A 17,182-nucleotide genomic window follows, 5' to 3' on the forward strand; every position below is an offset into this window, starting at 1 on the left:
TCAGGCTCTGTCCTCTTCAGCTGTTTTTCAGATGATTTGCTTTGCTGTGCTGCTTCAGCCTTGAGCATTCCTAAATGCTTTCAATGCCCAGGTGGGATGGGTTCTCCTTTGAGGAAGAAACTGTCAGAAATTGTTGAAATGCTTAATTTGTAACCAGCATAGAGTTCATGCTTGTAGCCAAGCTTATTTTTGTGGGACTGATACTATACCTGAGAGCCCCTGGACCAATTTTCATTGCATGCTATAACTGGAAGTTTTTATGCAGTACTGGAGATTATTAATAATAGCTCTCTCTGCTAGAGCAGAGGCAAATCTAGAATGTGATGTTACTGTTGAACATTATAGTGCTATTTTAACATTCACCACAAAAATTATCACCAAATACTTGAAACAGAGACTTTCTACTGGCTTCTGAAATGAGAATCTAATGCTCTGATCCAAAGGAGGACATATGGTTTATCATGTGGTATTCTTATGAGTCCAGGGAGTCTGCTGTGTCTGTGTTGTATCTGGAGGGTCAGATGTAATTTTTTAGTGTTGGGCAATTCTGAAGCAATATGAGCTGGAGGTAACAATGAGCTTGTTTTAACCTGCTTTTTTGTCTTTGCCACTTCTCCAGGCTTTGGCCCATAAGACCCTTGTCCTGCTCTTGGGAGTGGATCCATCTCGACAGCTGGATCACCCACTGCCAACAGTCCATCCCCAAGTGACTTATGCCTACATGAAACACATGTGGAAGAGCGCCCGGAAGGTACAGGAGGACTCTGGGCTTTGTGTCACTGCTCAGGGTTTGTGCAGTGCCATCCATTAGCTCTTCATGTTCCCCACAGAGCCAAGGCAAGGCTGAATGGCAAAGCAAAATTTTACTTTTGCCTCCCCTTAAAGAGAGTAGTGAATTCCTTTCCTTATTCAGATCGTAAGCTTTTTATTTCTTTCAAAACTCTGTGAAGCAGAATAAACCTGGCCCTAATTTTATTTCATATATGGAAAGGTTATTTTTGCTGCACCAGTAGCTGGTACTCAAGGGATGCAGCCAAGATTAATGGTCAATAGTAGGTAGCTCTTTTGTCCTCTGTAGGTTTGTTACTTGACTTTTCATCCACTGTTCTGATTGCCAGGTTTCTACACTGTACCTGTGCTCAGGGTTACATGCTGAAAGAGGGAAGTAAAGGGGGGGTTATTACCAGTTTTAGAAGTGTCCTGAACAGTTTGCACTTAGTTGCTGAGCAGAACTGGTTTTTACTAAAGAGGTTATTGGAAATTTGTAACTGTAAGACAGCTGAAAAATTCATGGAGTTTTGTCATGGGAACAGTTTGGCTCCAGAGAGCCCAGGGTGAATGTTTTTGACATGGCAACACAGGGAGGACTTACATAATCAAATCCAATAAGCTCCAGACTGGATAAGTTATCTTTTTTTTTAATATACATTAAAGCCTCCATTTATCCTCATATTCTGCCACATCTTTTTTATTTTTTTTCTGTCTTTGGGATTGCCAGCCCTGGAGCAGAGCCATTACTGTGGGAGTAGTGCCACAACTAACTATTCTTTATTTGAATTAAAAAGGCAGAAGGAGCTGTTGCTGAGGCCCTGTTCTGTTGGCTCTGTAAACCAGTGAAATTGCCTCTTACAGTCTTCAGTAAATGACCCCAGAAGTATGTGGGGTCTCTGTGAGGGAAACTGTGTTTTGTGGTGCTTGACTTGTGGTCAAGAAATAAGATGGACGTGGTGCAGGAAACTGATGCAGTGGTGGAAAGCAGAATGAGAGGAGGCACAAAGACTGAGGGGGTGGGGGAACATGTCTAAAATTAACTGATGCAAGAATAAGTGGAGCCCATGAAGATGGGGGAAAACTGATACCAAAATAGATAAATAATACGTAGTTACACCTGGTGATGTGTGTAGTTTTATGTAATTGTATGTGTTCACTTCATTTGGTATCCTAAATAATAAGCTGCTGATGTAGGCTGGTATGGTGGGAAATGACCATTTTTTTCTAGCTTAGCAGTTCAAGGTTCCTTTGTTGACCTAAAATGTTTTCAGTACTGCTGTTTTGACACTTGTCAAATCCAGCAGGAAAAAAGCTGCCATCTAGAAGGAAACCAGCCATACAGCACTTGCAGAGCTTCACAACAGTCTTTTTTTAAACAACAGATAAAAAATGATGAGTAAACCCTATTACATTTCTTCTAAGAATGATCTTTGCCAGCAGCTGCATTCTGAGCCAAATCCTGTAGAAAGGATGCACACAAACTTAGGAATTCAGTTGTTCTGGAAAACTTACTGCTTTCAGTCTTTAGTGCTCTGTCTGTCAGATTATGGTGATCAGTTTTCAATATTAATGGAAACTGAAGAGCAGATTGTTGGGTGTGTCTAGATATGAGAGGGGCACATAATAAAAAGGTAACATTCTGTACTGGTATGGTTTGGCAATATATTTTGTCTATTTATAATGGATAATATCCATTATAAATATGGTATTACATTCTTATAAAGCTATTTATAAGGTTGTTATTTACCTACCATCCCAGTCCCTTCTGTCTGGGTTACCAGCTGTGGAATGCACCACATTAATGTTATGAGTATGGTCCTTTCTTTTATTTCACCCTGGGCAAATAGCCTTTTTCCTCACCACTGAGTTGTGCATGCTGACATTTGAAGAGGATAGATGAGGCATTTGAGTTCAGGTGGTTCTTGTCTCTAAGATAGCTCGTTCCTATAGATGCACATAAGTGAATTAGGCTTCCAACAGCATATTCTGCAGCTCCTAACCTGGAATGACCTTGCAGATTGCAGGAGCTTTACTTTTAATTCTTTCCAGTGAAGCGTGCATACTTTTTTCTTAAATCTTTATTCTTGGATTTTCCTACCCCAGAATTCTTTCCAGGGAATTTTAAAAAGATTTTTTTTCCCTCACAGTTTGGTAGTGCAAGTTGCTTTAGCACTACTGCCCTGTGTAGTATTCTGGCAACAGGGTAATGCACATTTGTACTTCTTCAATAACCTTAGGAGAAATCTAGACTTCAATTTGTTGAAACAACTCCAAGTTAATGTCCCATGGTGTGTACCTCAAGCCTAGCCAAAGCTGAAAGGCTAAGAGAGAAGTTGAGGAAGCTGTAAGTTTTCCTTCAGGCATGATTTTCTCAAATTGTCCTCTTTTTTTGTCTTTTTTTTTTTTTGTCTTTTTTTCTTTTTTTTTCTTGTCTTTTTCTTTTTTCCTTTCATTTTGTTTTGTTTTGTTTTGTTTTTTCTGGCCATAGCATATTATAGGTAGGCTTCTCTGGATCTGTGATCCTGTCTGTTCAGTATTTTCCTGGTCAGATACAATTTGTAAGCTATAAACATTTGATTGTTGCAATTGCCAGACTTAGTTCATACTCAGTGCAAACTAGGTGTCTCTATACCTCACACTGTGTGGGCAGTAACAGGACATTCTCTGCTGTTGAAGTTTTCTCCCTGAACAGGTCACCTTGTTGCTTTGGCAGAGTTGAGTTCTTGCACATCAGAACACGGTGTTAACTGGTGTTATGGTCAGTCATGCCTTTGACTCTCTGTATGACAGAAAAGGTGTGCCTGGCATCAGAAGGACGCAGTTATTTGTTCCTCAGTTCAGCAATTTCAGAGATAACAAGAATTTCTAACCTCTTCATTTGTTTGGACATATTTTAAGTGTAAAGTGACTTTGGAGGGATGTCAGTGGCTGAAAAGCTTTGAAAGAAAACAAAACCATTTATTTTATTTCTGTGAAAATCATTTCTACGTTGCCTTTCTTCCTTGAGGAGTTGTATTTAAGCCCTGTGGCCTCACTGCCTCCACCATCCCTTTGCAGATCGATGCGTTCCAGCACATGCAGCACTTCGTGCAGACCATGCAGCAGCAGGCTCAGCATGCCATCGCCACCGAGGACCAGCAGCACAAACAGGAGCTCCACAAGCTCATGGCACGGTCAGCACAGGGGTCTGGGGCACCCTTTAGCTCTAGACTCAAACAGAAGGCTTTCCTGAGGGTCCCTGCAGGTGACACATATCAGACAAAGCTCATGCTTGGATTGAAAGAAGGGGATTTCTCATTTAGCTGTTTTGGTATTACATTCTTATCTACCACGTAATGTTCAGTAAATGTTACTGGGACACGTCAGCCTAAACAAGCTTGTATTTGTTGCTGGTGCCTGGTTGTATTTTTCCAGCACTGTGGCTCACTGGCAGAAGGCAGAGCTCTCAGCATGTCTGTTTCTTTGCTTTTCAGGAGATTCAGTCACTAGGAAGGAAACACTTCCCACACACCTGGCACATCTGTGTGAAGTACACAGGCTGTCAAACACAACAGCAGTGCTTTGGGCAGTAGGTGCCCAGCATGTGATGGTCTCTTATAATACTGTTGCATTAAAAACCCTTTCTCCATTTTTCTCTGTGGATCTGTAGGTGCCAGATCTGTTTTTTTCAGTTTAAGTTAAAACTTACATAGTGCTTTCTATTGAACGTTTGCTTTTTTTGAAGGGAGGAGTGCATTCAATTTGCTTCTATGAGGATGGGAGCCCTTGGTAACACCATTGTCTTATTTTTTCATTACTATACAAATTAGTAATGATTTGTATACAGTATTTGTCTTGCACAGTGCTTTCTGGAAAACCCAAAATATAGAAAGGACAGCCATGTGACTGTGGCATTTAAAGCCTGCTGAGGGAGCAAAGTATTAAGTTTTGCACAAACCCCACCCCGCTGCAGTAAAAATATGATGTTTTTCCTTTCCTCTAGGAGGGAATGACTTAATGGGGTTCTGGCTGGGGGAAGAACAGTTCCTCTGTGTTTCCATTGTCTGTCTGTCAGTGTTCTCCCCAGAAGGCTCATTCATTGAGCTCATTACAGCTCACCAGCACTAGTGTATGCATTTTATCAGCACAGACTGATGAAGTCTTTCAATGTTGCTGTTACCTACTTCTTAGATTTATTTTGTAACTCTTACAGATGGGAAAAAAAGTTTGATCCTCACCTTTCCTCTTAAATTAAACTTTCAACTAGTTAGTTCCACACTACAAGCAAGATAGAGAAATTTTGAGTCTTGCATCCAGCCTGCAGGAGAGGCTTCCTGGCTGGATTCACCACATGGAATGCCTTTTAGATTCCAGTTAGCAAGTTTGGCTTTTCATCCAGAGGCTTTGTTTTCATTTTAGGTTTTGAATCAATAATCCCTTTGCTTAACTAGGTGTTTCCTGAAACTGGGTGAGTGGCAGCTGAACCTGCAAGGCATCAATGAGAGCACCATCCCCAAAGTCTTGCAATACTACAGTGCTGCAACGGAGCATGATCGCAACTGGTACAAGGTCATTACAGAGAAGTTTCCAGATAAATTTTATTAAATCCCATACTACAGGAAAGGAAGGTGTTCATTGGAAGATCTATAACTTTCTGCCTTGGTACTGTCAGTAGGGTTAAAGAAACCAAAACAGAGCTAAGAAACAGAGAAAGTGGCCCAAGGCAACCATGAGATTCTTGTTTAGAATTTTATCTGGTTGGTAAAACTAGGCCACAATTCAGTTTCTGTTCTTGCTTTTGAGACTCTACTGTTGTCAGTTAGGGGTGAAGGAGAAAGAAAATGGAAAAATTTAGCTTGTTCTCAGTCACTATACTTGAACAAGGAAAGCAGCCCTGTTGTTAATTCTCCAAAGAGCATTTGATTTCAGGGTTGTAATATTTCAATTAATATTTGGTGCCAGATCTTCTCTGGGGCAGCTATCTGCTGTATTTTTTCCTATTACACATCCTCAAGTCCTAACATACTAATTTTCAATTTAGTAATTTTTATTTTGAAATTTTTAATTTGAAAAATTAAAGCAAATGGAGATATAATTTAATTTTTGGTACAGAGCTCATTTGGTTTAATATTCAACAGGGAGCTCCAGGCCAAGAACTCAACATGATATTATTTAAGATAATAAGGCAGTTCAAATTACAAGCAATTACAGAAATCAAAGTGTTGTGTTGTCTGCAGGGTATTACTTACTGCTGTTGTTTGCAGACACAGAAACGTTGGATTATATCTAACAGTTAGGAATTGCCTGTTGCAGAGAGGAGTCATCATCCTTTTGACTTCTGTTCTCTCCTGTTGGCAGGCCTGGCATGCCTGGGCAGTGATGAACTTTGAAGCAGTGCTTCACTACAAACACCAAAACCAGGCCAGAGATGAGAAGAAGAAGCTCCGTCACGCGAGCGGAGCCAGCATCACCAGCGCTAACACCGAGGGCAGCAACAGTGAGAGCGATGCAGAGAGTGCTGAGAACAGCCCCATCCCATCCCCAGTGCAGAAAAAAGTCACTGAGGTATCCTCCTTCCTGCCTCTTCATCTTGAGAGATTGGTACTTATTGCTTAGGCACAGAAGAATTTTACGGGCTAAATTCATGCAGGTGATTGCTAGCTGTGACCTAAAGTGGGAACTGAAGTGTCATAGGTGATACAGTCCATTAACAAATTCTGCTGTTTGGGCCCTTTATGGAAGACTCTGAGGAATCTTTTTCATTTACCAGTTATAGTAAGGTGGTAGTTTTTAGGCTGCTTTGCTGTCCATAACTTTGCAAATAAACTGAAGTATAAAACCACTTGACAGCATTTTCCCTGCTAGGCTGAACGACCTTTATGTAGTCAAGCAAAACATAAAATTCTAGGAGCAACATGTTCTGTGAAAAGTAGGAGCAGAAGTCAGCTACAATGGGGATGAGGTCTATATTTCCACATACTTCTTCCTCTTTCCCCTTCTTGAGTTTAGGATTCATGTGGGCTGATGTGTTTGCATAGAACTAATGCAGCAATTTTCATTCCAAAAGGATTTATCCAAAACACTCTTGATGTACACAGTCCCTGCTGTCCAGGGTTTCTTCCGATCCATTTCTCTGTCTCGAGGAAACAACCTACAAGACACTCTAAGGTATATAATAAAGCACATAGTGAATGAAATCCAGCTGATAAGAGCACGTGGTTTCAGATTAGATAGAACACATTTCTGCTCTTTTTTGTTATGGCTGAATTAAGTGAATGTTTCGGTGCAAGCTAATTTTTGTTAGATTATCCCTGCTCTCTGAGGGTTCTGGGAAGAAAAGTTGCTTGTAAATGGGTTTTGGGTTGGAATTTGTTTGTTTGTGGTTTGTGTGGTGGGGTTTTATTTGTTGGTTGATTGGTGGTTCTTGTTTTGTTTTGGTTGTGTGTTTGCTTGTTCCTAACAAAAGTATTTCTCTTTGTCAGAGTCCTTACTCTGTGGTTTGACTATGGTCATTGGCCTGATGTGAATGAGGCTTTGGTAGAAGGAGTCAAGGCAATCCAAATAGACACTTGGCTGCAGGTAAATAACATAAAGAGAAATCCCAGTTCTGGGGGTAGTTTGGGATTTGCTGCATGATACCCATTATGATTCCTTGCTAAACAATCCTCTGTAGGTGAGTGCAGAGAGCAGTGTGCAGTACAGTCTGTAACTGATTTAACAAGCATCTTGAACAAAAAAAAAATGAGAAATGTTTCTGTATTTATAGGCAGATTAGTGCATTTTAATGAGAAAGAATGAAAATTCTTAAATTAAAGATGACATGCCTTCAGTGGTGATCAAGTATAAAACACCACTGTCATTCTCTGATGTAGTTCACAATCTGTTTCAGGATTGCCTTGTAGAATGATTCTTGTAATTAAATTTAAAAATACTTCATTTCCTATTTAAGCGTTACACTTAAAGATGCATCTTTCCATAGCAGGATCCTGTAACAGTTTTGCACAGAACACCTGTGATCTCATTGAGCTGTTGTACATTTCTGTTTGGAACGTTGTGTTACCCTCTGACCAACTCAAAAATGAGTGGTGAGCTTCCCTGTCTCCTTTAGAGGCTGTGAGGTCTCTAGGAGAGGGCAGAACAGCTGGTACACTGAATACACGTGATGACAGGAGTGTTTATTTTCCTTATCCTTACTACTTACTAGGTTATCCCTCAGCTCATTGCCAGGATTGACACCCCTCGCCCACTGGTGGGACGTCTCATTCACCAGCTGCTCACGGACATTGGGCGCTACCATCCCCAGGTAAGGGCACCTTAGAGTGGGAATTCTCACAGCTGTCACAGCAAGGGATGACAGGATGGGGACAATTTCTGTTGCTGCTGCTGCTGCTTTCAACTCAGCACTGTTCACATAAAAATGGAATGAGGTGAATGAGCCATGCAGTCTGGGAAGAACTTGTGTCTAATGTAATTTAATGTCTGCTGGGTGGTGCAAATCACCTTAAATGTCTTTACGTGACTACTAAGAACCTACCTCACAGGTTTTATCTGAATTTCTTTCCACAGCGTGGAATATCACAAAATCCTAAAACCTATTTTTGTTCTTCCAGTTTGAAAGAGGCTTTCAATGTCATTCTGCTATTCAGTGAATTAAAGTCTTGACAGCCTCTTGGATCAGAAAACTTTCAGTAGTAAATTCCTACCACCACTTTCCAGAAGAGAGCTTGCTTCCTTCTGTTTATCCCTAAGGCTGCTGTTTGTTAATGCTTTGCTAATTATTTAAATTTATGTAGCTCTTCCGTGGGGTTCTAAATTATTATTGGTTGCTGTCCCTTGCAGGCTTTGATCTATCCTTTGACTGTGGCTTCTAAATCTACGACCACGGCTCGGCACAATGCTGCAAATAAAATCTTGAAAAACATGTGTGAGCACAGCAACACTCTGGTGCAGCAGGCAATGATGGTGAGTGCTCAGTGTAGCATTAAGTGTGTTATGTTGGATGGATGGGTGTCAGTGTTATAAGAACACAAAATGACTGTTCACTGTTGATTCTGTTCAGGTGCAATTGATTTGAGGTGTTTGCAAGTGGTAGAAATTACAGTATTATTGTAATTTCCAGAGAATGCTTTCATTTTAAAATAATTTACACACTGAGTTTTTGTGTTTTCTTATGAATAAATTTAGAGAAGAAATACACGAAAAACCTTTATTCCATAAGGAGGTGTTTTTGCTTAGTGGAAAGTAGAAACACAACCTACTGAGCATAGCATGGAAAGAGTAATGTAATTAATTTGATAAAGATTTTTATGAATAAATGAAAAACAATGCTTTCAGGCCAAGCTGCACAAGCATGTAGAAAATTTCTAAGGTAACAAATAAGGTGAGAAAAGCCTGGTCAGCTTCTTACAGAAAAAAATGTTCTGTCAGTGTGGTAGTTCTTGTGGCTCCCTCTGGCTGCCAGAAACAAATATTTCATAATATTAGAGAAGAAGGGAGTTTTGCAGTTTTATGTCAGGACATAGTCCCAGGGATTTGTTTAGGCATTTAATCTTTTTTTTTCTGTCCTAAAACAGGTAAGTGAAGAGCTAATTCGTGTGGCCATCCTATGGCACGAGATGTGGCACGAAGGGCTGGAAGAAGCATCTCGTCTGTATTTTGGAGAAAGAAATGTAAAGGGAATGTTTGAGGTGCTGGAACCACTTCATGCAATGATGGAGCGAGGGCCTCAGACTTTAAAGGAGACATCCTTCAATCAGGTATCAGCAAATGGCCAAGAGGCTGTTCTTCAGGATAGCCATCTGCCCCAGATGTCTTATGAGAACCTTGGCCATTTAACACAAAAAGAGAACGTCTTGGGACCCATTACGTTAGTTTCAGATTTCATTACTGGTGTTTATCTTCAGATCTGTGTCACTTTTGGTGACTCCAAGAGGCCATGGTAGTCCAAATTGCCCTGGAGTCTTGTATTGGCAGGATGTCTGATAGGGACTGGAAAACAACAACTGCTCTGCAGTTAATCATTCTGCTTTGTTCACAGTAAGCACTAGCACAGATAACAGAGAATTAACTGAGCTTGTAAGCCTACTGTTAAAGAATTATTCTAAGCATTCAGTTGTCTCCTATAATGAAGTCTACTTGTGAGCAATGTTGTTTGATAAATTCAATGCAGATCTTTAATTCTGATTGCCATAAAAATGTGAGATCAAGTATTTGCAGTGCAATTTGAAGACAGACTCTGATGCTCTTTGTAGGTGTTAAGTGGTCTCCACATGTTACACTACAGTCTGTTGAAATTCTTTTTTCTGATGTTTTAATCCCTAGGCCTATGGCAGAGATCTCATGGAAGCTCAAGAGTGGTGCAGAAAGTATATGAAATCAGGAAATGTCAAAGACCTAACTCAGGCTTGGGATCTCTATTATCACGTGTTCAGACGTATCTCAAAGCAGCTGCCACAGGTGAGGGGGGAGATTCAGATCTGTTGTGGGTCTTACAGTGCAAGTTATCAATACCAACCTTTGCTTTATGTTTTCTGGTTATTCAAAACGTACTACTTCAGTATTCTGGAAATAACTGCATAGGATTTGCTGCAAATTTGGTGTTTATGCAGCACTTCCTCCAAGTACCTGAAGTATTGGTGACTGCCTGAACTGTTTTAGGTCCCTTGACAGCATGAACTCTTCAGATGCTTCTGTGAGATTGAGCTGAAATTCTAAGGTGGTGTATTTCTTTTGGTTTTGGTAGCTCACTTCTTTGGAACTACAGTATGTGTCACCAAAACTCTTAATGTGCCGGGATCTGGAATTGGCGGTGCCAGGAACGTATGATCCCAACCAGCCCATCATACGGATTCAGTCCATTGCACCCTCACTGCAGGTCATCACCTCCAAGCAGCGCCCCAGGAAGCTGACACTAATGGGTAAGAGCAGTTTTCACTTAGCTATTCCACTATTTAACAAGTTGTTGCTCTTAGGTCAAACTATATATTTACCTGGTAAAACCTCTCCAATCTTTCCTTTCAGGTGAGGTTTTTCTTAGTTGGTCTGACTGCCACACTTTCCAGTTTTTGGGTGCATGTGTGTTTAGTCTTGTCTGTTTGTTCAATGAGAATAAACTTCTCTGCACTAATTCATTTGCAGGAAGCAATGGGCATGAGTTTGTATTCCTTCTGAAAGGTCACGAAGACCTTCGCCAAGATGAAAGAGTGATGCAGCTTTTTGGGTTGGTCAACACTCTGCTGGCAAATGACCCCACTTCTCTTCGTAAGAACCTCAGGTGTGTGCTCTGAGTAATCACTGAAAGTGCTTGTGCATATGAGACTCCTTACACAGGTGCAGCTTTGCAAGTAAACCTTGGCACAAGCAGTTGTTTTGTGAAGAAGTGGCAAGTCTTGAAACTAAGTTAATTAAAAAGAAAAACAGCATTCATAGAATTCAAACATGGAGGAAATCTATCTGAGGGGATTGTTTGTTTGATTAGAGTCCTATCTTGTAAATTGTTACAGTCTTCGAAGCAATGCCTATTTCAAGACACCTTGAGCACTGCCTTAGGAGCTTGAGATTTTGCAAAAGATTTTTTTTTATAGTTACTAAATAGCTTGGTCAAGAGCCACTGAGTGCAATTCTGCAGTGTCTTTCAAGCAAGAACACATCATATGTCATGTGCAAATAACAGATCATCGTGGGTGACATAACATGTACCTTCTGAAAGCAGCCTTTCAGTGAAAACCACGTAAACTTTGAGCTTGTCTGTAGATTATCTGGCAAGTCTGTGCAAAATGGGTGTTTGAAGTCTGTTTGAAAAGACAAGCAGAGCAACTATTGACAAGACAAAAAACCAGAATCAGATATAGCAGTAGTTGTTCTAAGCATCTCAACATCTAGTAAGTTACAACATACAGCAATCTGAGCTGTGATTCTCCATTTTCTCCCATAGCATCCAGAGATACGCTGTCATTCCACTGTCTACAAATTCAGGTTTAATTGGCTGGGTGCCCCACTGTGACACGCTGCACGCTCTCATCCGAGACTACAGAGAGAAGAAAAAGATCCTGCTCAACATCGAGCATCGCATCATGCTCAGGGTAAGGGGCAAAGCTGCCAGAGGTTTTGGTACATTCTTTTAGGACACCAGTGTCTTAATGAAGGAAAATGGTGCAAGGCTTCTTCCTCTGCCTCTTTTCTGATTGTTAAAATAAATAAAATATATTAGGTAAGAGTTATAGTATGCCATATGTTTGTTTCTCCATTCCAGTTTTGGCAGTGACCACAAGTTGTTGCCATCTGGTGACTGATAACGTGTTTGGAATTTTGCATGACTGTGATGTGTCTCACACAAGGTGCCATGCTGCTGGCATTGCAAACCTTGTGTCTAAGCAGAAGGGCAAAAATTAGGCAGACTGGAGAAACTGAACACTACTAGAAAATTTGGATTTTCCTGCCAAAAAGGAAAGGGTTTGCCAGCCCAGGAGACTTATTTGGATAATGGTTTTTGAAAAATACTTACCTTTGCAGTTTTTTAGTTAAAATAGGGCTGTGGACTACTGACTTTGCGGATACTAAATCATTTGCTATCCCATTTAAAAAGAATTCTTCACTGTTGTATGATTATCTGGCTGTGTTTGAAACATACAGGTCAATCTATAAATAATTTAAGTATAAACTTGATATGAAATTATTTATGATGACTGTGTTTCTCGCAGTACAACCAGAGGCTACTGGAGGTGACTTTTTAATTTGCTGAATGTCACTTCTGAATTACAGATGGCTCCAGACTATGACCACCTGACTCTGATGCAGAAAGTAGAAGTATTTGAACATGCTGTCAATAACACAGCTGGGGATGACCTTGCCAAACTGCTGTGGTTGAAAAGTCCAAGCTCAGAGGTGAGTTCAACACAAGTACTGGCAAACAGCAGTGTGTGTAATTATCTTCTCTGCAGAATGAGTGAGAGATGGAGTTGATTTCTCCTGAACAAAATCCTGCAGCTCCTGCAGCTCAATCACTGCAGATCACATATCCACACGTGTATCTCCCATGTGTATGCCCTTACAAGGCCCAGAGCACAAGTGAAGTGCAAAGCACAAGGCTGGAGATTTTAGTCTCCATATACTCTGCAAGGGAGAGAAAAGCAGAAGCCTCAGAATGTATTCTCTGAATGACTTCAGAATATATTCTCTTAATGACTTAGACATCTAATTCAAGGGCACAGGGTGTTTGAACCCCCTCAAACTTACAGAGTACTCAACCTAAGCATATCACAGTTCTGGTTAATGCATCAATTATAATATCTACTGAAACATGCAACATGCCTGCCTGGCTTTTTCTGTTTTGTCTCCACTTGTAGGTATGGTTTGACAGAAGAACAAATTACACCCGTTCACTCGCTGTGATGTCAATGGTTGGGTACATTTTGGGCCTCGGGGACAGGTAAGGGAAGCTGTAAAGGTTTCTTTTATTTAAAAGCATAGACTGTGAAGGCGTATCAGTTCATTCCTTGAATCTGTTCTTGTGAAAACATCTTCCATTGTGGTTACTGCTGAGTTGTAGTGATACCATCTTAGGTCACAATTATGCTGCTGTTACTGTCAGTGCTGTAGGCATGAAATGCAGGTTTTGTATCTTGAGTACAAATAAGACTTTCTTCCTTTTTGAAATGAATACACATGGAACTACATTAAGGACCACAAGTTCTAATTTTGCCCTTTCACAGAACGGGAAATCTTTCTTCATCCATTTTCTTAACAATTTAACTTCCAAAATACTTTTGAAGACAATGGATATTAGATTTAAAATCTGTAATGCAAGAACAGCTAAACCCTTAAATGTTTTAGTAACAAGAGCTCTTATTTCTGAACTTTAAAGTCTCTAACATGAAACTATAAAAAATTTTAATTTAAACAAAATTGGAAGATGTAAGCATGAATACAGAACTGTAGTTTTGCTAGTCTGGATTCATTTTCTTCTCTGTTGTTGGCAAAATGATTTGTGTTACCTCAAGTGCAGCATAATGCATTACGTTTTTCTACAGTGAAAAGAAAATGAAAAAGCATAAAACAAATGGAAAAATTTATCCTAACTGAAAAATAAACATTTTATAAACATTCATATCCAAGAAATGTACTGATAGTTCTTGTCCAGGAGGTTATTTATTTTCCAAGGTGAGAAGATCTCTAACTCATGAGAGGTAATTAGAAAAGTAATCTGACAGATGCACTGTCAGGAGGGTGTCCTGTTTGTCCTGAGATTGAAGATCTCAGACAAGCAAGCTATCACTGGCTGTTCTTGTTCATGAAGATAAATATATTTTCAGACTGGAGCTGCTGTGATTTACTTTGGGTTTTTGTAATGGTCTGTCACCAATGGTCTGTTTTTTCTCCCACTCCTTCACCAAAGACACCCTTCCAATCTGATGTTAGACAGACTGAGTGGAAAGATCCTGCATATTGACTTTGGGGATTGTTTTGAGGTAAGTCTTTGTATTTGGACATGACATTTTCAGTAATATATCACATATTCTGGTGGAACAGAAATTAATCTATAAGCCAGGAAAAACTGACCTTGGAGTGTGATCCTGAGCAAACCCTTTGCCTTTTTTTGAGCCTTCCTTTACCTACAGGCAAGAAGAAAATAATAGACACTTTATCTCAGAAGCGTGTCTTGGGGATTAGCTGACCACTGGTACAGGCAAAGAAGTGTTAACATCACTTCCATGAAATTTCCTGGAGCTATTTAAGCTGCTGATAGGCAGTCTGTGTTGCTGGGCACATGCTTGAGTTCTCCCTTTGTTATCAAGTTAATCATCTAGCTTCTCCCAGTAATTTGTGAAAACTGAGGAACATAAAGTTGTGACTTTATTTCCTATTTGGAATAAAATCTTCAAGATTAAAGCAAAAGGATCCCAGTACTTAATAACTTCTAAAAAGTAAGTTAGCTATTAATTTACTTATTTTCTATCATCATGTGTTTAGGTTGCAATGACAAGAGAAAAGTTCCCTGAGAAGATTCCATTTAGATTAACAAGGATGCTGACAAATGCTATGGAGGTAAGCATTCCCTCTGATTTGGAGGGGACTATTCCTAGGGTAAATGGCAACCATTTCTCAGTTTCTCCTGTATTTTTTTGTACCATTCCTTAAGAACCAGAGGTGTTAATATTTCAGCTTCATTTTCTGTGAGTTAAAATATCTCCTATGATATCTGCAGTACATTACAGTGGAAAGCAACCTTTTAGTTAGAAAATTAACTACCCTGAAATTCCTCCAGTTTCATAGGCCTTCCTTTGTTTCCCCATTTCAAATAGCTGTTTATATCAACCAGACACAGTCAGTTGCATGGTAGTTTACAAAGATCATCTTCACAGAGAAGAGAGCTTCTTAGTTTGTAATTAATGTGTGTCTTGTTCTCTTAATGAACAAAGCGTGGTGAACTCCGGTTCAAAGCTACTTTCCTGCTCCCTGAGTGTTTGGGTTGGAGTTGCAGAGTGAACAAAGCAGTGGTTGATACACTTCTTTTTCTTCCAAAGGTGACAGGCCTTGATGGGAACTACAGAATCACCTGTCACACAGTGATGGAGGTGCTGCGTGAACACAAGGACAGTGTCATGGCTGTGCTGGAAGCCTTTGTGTACGACCCCTTACTGAACTGGAGATTGATGGACAGTAAGTGATTCTGATAAAATAGTGACAGCAAGAGAATATTCATACAAGAAATCCAGAAGCCTGAAATCCAGTGTGTTTTCAAGCAACCTGATTAAACTGTTAGTTTCCATGTACTATTTCTGTGTGCACCGTTTTAGGGACTTTAATATGAAACTACAGCAGTCATCAGGAGATTGAAATTGTTTTCAGGTGACATCAAATCTGGAGAAGGAGAAAGGCAGCCAAATCTGTATTGTTTGTGGACAAATTTGCTCTGAAAGACTGAAACTGCAGTTCATGCTTTCCAACTCCTTGTTTTCTTGCAGCAAATACAAAAGGCAATAAGCGCTCACGAACAAGAACAGACTCCTACTCAGCCAGTCAGTCAGTAGGTGAGTAGAAAAGATGGTAGATGTGACAAAAATGCTTTTCAAATTAGCTCATTAACAATCTTGCTAATGTTTCCAGAAGAATATTTCAACTGATTTTCAGCTTCACATTTATGCTTTTGTGTTTTCATCCTTTTTTCAATAGAAATGTTGGACAGTGTGGAATTGGGTGAGACAGCCCATAAAAAAACTGGAACCACAGTGCCTGAATCCATCCATTCCTTCAGTAAGTTTCACTGTTGTTTCTATACTGATCCAGAAACTGTTCTTAGATCAGAAAAATTCATCATGATCCAAATGCAATTATATGAGATGGGACAGATACAGTCTCTTGTCAGCATAAAAATTATCTATGTTCTCAACTCCCACAAAGAGTTGTGTCTATAGAAAATGCATCTAGGTTTGCTCTCAATGTGCTACTTGGAAAGGGCATATCTAACAGCAATACAAATGCTTTTACTGTTTAGATGAAGTCCTAATTCTTTATCCCATTTCTCTCTTTTAGTAGGAGACGGTCTGGTGAAGCCAGAAGCTCTAAATAAGAAGGCAATTCAGATCATCAACAGGGTTCGAGATAAACTCACTGGTGAGTGTGTAGTTATGTTTATATAAAAGAAACATAAAATCTGATGGATCAGCACTATCCTTAGTGTTTGTATTTTGTATTAATCCTTTAATTTAACGTATTCTGATTAAGTGGATGAGGCCATTTTCCTGGTTTTGTCCAAAACCTAAGTACTGTGCCTGCATTTAGATACAAATTAGTCTGATTTGAAAAGTACAGAGCTGTTTGTAACTACAAAGACTTAATTTTTGCATGTGTTAGCTTGTTAGTGGAAGTTGAATTTCTACTGTCCTGGGTTTCATAGTTTGCAGCATTTAGTTGCAAAATTTTACACTTCTAAAGTTTATAAGAAACCACTCCCCACCTGCCAGTACTTGTACTTGAAGGGATTAGGACCAGGATTTGTGACTCCTTTCATGGTTTTTTTCATCCTTTAATTTCAAAGGTCGAGACTTCTCTCATGATGAAACTCTCGATGTACCCACACAAGTAGAACTGCTCATTAAACAAGCAACTTCTCATGAGAACCTGTGCCAGTGCTACATTGGATGGTGAGTTTGTCACTCAGCTAACCTGGCAAAACTCTTCAGGAACAGTCTGAGCAGGGAACTCAGAGAGAACCTCAGTTGCATAGTTAGTTATCAGTAGGAGCCTTACCACATACTGCATCTGATCTGGTAGATTTTGCAAGCCCATGGCAATGCCATAGACAGTTCTCTAGGAGAATTGCTGTTATAAGTAGTGACAAGGATTTTACATTTTAAATGTTTGAAATGACACTTAAATGTGGAATGTGGTGGTCAGTGCTTTCAGTTACACGGAAGAACAAAACAAAGACAAT

The 17,182-nt window shown here is 39.8% G+C and overlaps 1 protein-coding gene across 1 annotated transcript in view; it reads left to right on the forward strand.

Moving 5' to 3' along the window:
* Positions 1 to 17,182, forward strand: part of MTOR (mechanistic target of rapamycin kinase) — a 62,052-nt gene that overhangs the window by 43,756 nt on the left and 1,114 nt on the right. The window contains exons 37-58 of the mRNA XM_066202937.1: positions 620 to 751; positions 3,829 to 3,944; positions 5,202 to 5,319; positions 6,109 to 6,315; positions 6,818 to 6,918; positions 7,233 to 7,329; positions 7,955 to 8,053; positions 8,590 to 8,712; positions 9,324 to 9,506; positions 10,072 to 10,206; positions 10,493 to 10,667; positions 10,888 to 11,023; positions 11,684 to 11,831; positions 12,511 to 12,633; positions 13,095 to 13,177; positions 14,144 to 14,216; positions 14,719 to 14,793; positions 15,273 to 15,408; positions 15,714 to 15,779; positions 15,922 to 16,002; positions 16,282 to 16,362; positions 16,787 to 16,892. Coding sequence (XP_066059034.1) covers positions 620 to 751; positions 3,829 to 3,944; positions 5,202 to 5,319; positions 6,109 to 6,315; positions 6,818 to 6,918; positions 7,233 to 7,329; positions 7,955 to 8,053; positions 8,590 to 8,712; positions 9,324 to 9,506; positions 10,072 to 10,206; positions 10,493 to 10,667; positions 10,888 to 11,023; positions 11,684 to 11,831; positions 12,511 to 12,633; positions 13,095 to 13,177; positions 14,144 to 14,216; positions 14,719 to 14,793; positions 15,273 to 15,408; positions 15,714 to 15,779; positions 15,922 to 16,002; positions 16,282 to 16,362; positions 16,787 to 16,892 — 2,594 coding nt within the window. The remainder of the gene's footprint in view (positions 1 to 619; positions 752 to 3,828; positions 3,945 to 5,201; positions 5,320 to 6,108; positions 6,316 to 6,817; positions 6,919 to 7,232; positions 7,330 to 7,954; positions 8,054 to 8,589; positions 8,713 to 9,323; positions 9,507 to 10,071; positions 10,207 to 10,492; positions 10,668 to 10,887; positions 11,024 to 11,683; positions 11,832 to 12,510; positions 12,634 to 13,094; positions 13,178 to 14,143; positions 14,217 to 14,718; positions 14,794 to 15,272; positions 15,409 to 15,713; positions 15,780 to 15,921; positions 16,003 to 16,281; positions 16,363 to 16,786; positions 16,893 to 17,182) is intronic.

This window comes from Chamaea fasciata, unplaced genomic scaffold (assembly GCF_029207755.1).
Source record: "Chamaea fasciata isolate MVZ Bird 193981 ecotype frontalis unplaced genomic scaffold, bChaFas1.0.hap1 SCAF_23, whole genome shotgun sequence".
Taxonomy (NCBI): Eukaryota; Metazoa; Chordata; class Aves; order Passeriformes; family Sylviidae; genus Chamaea; species Chamaea fasciata.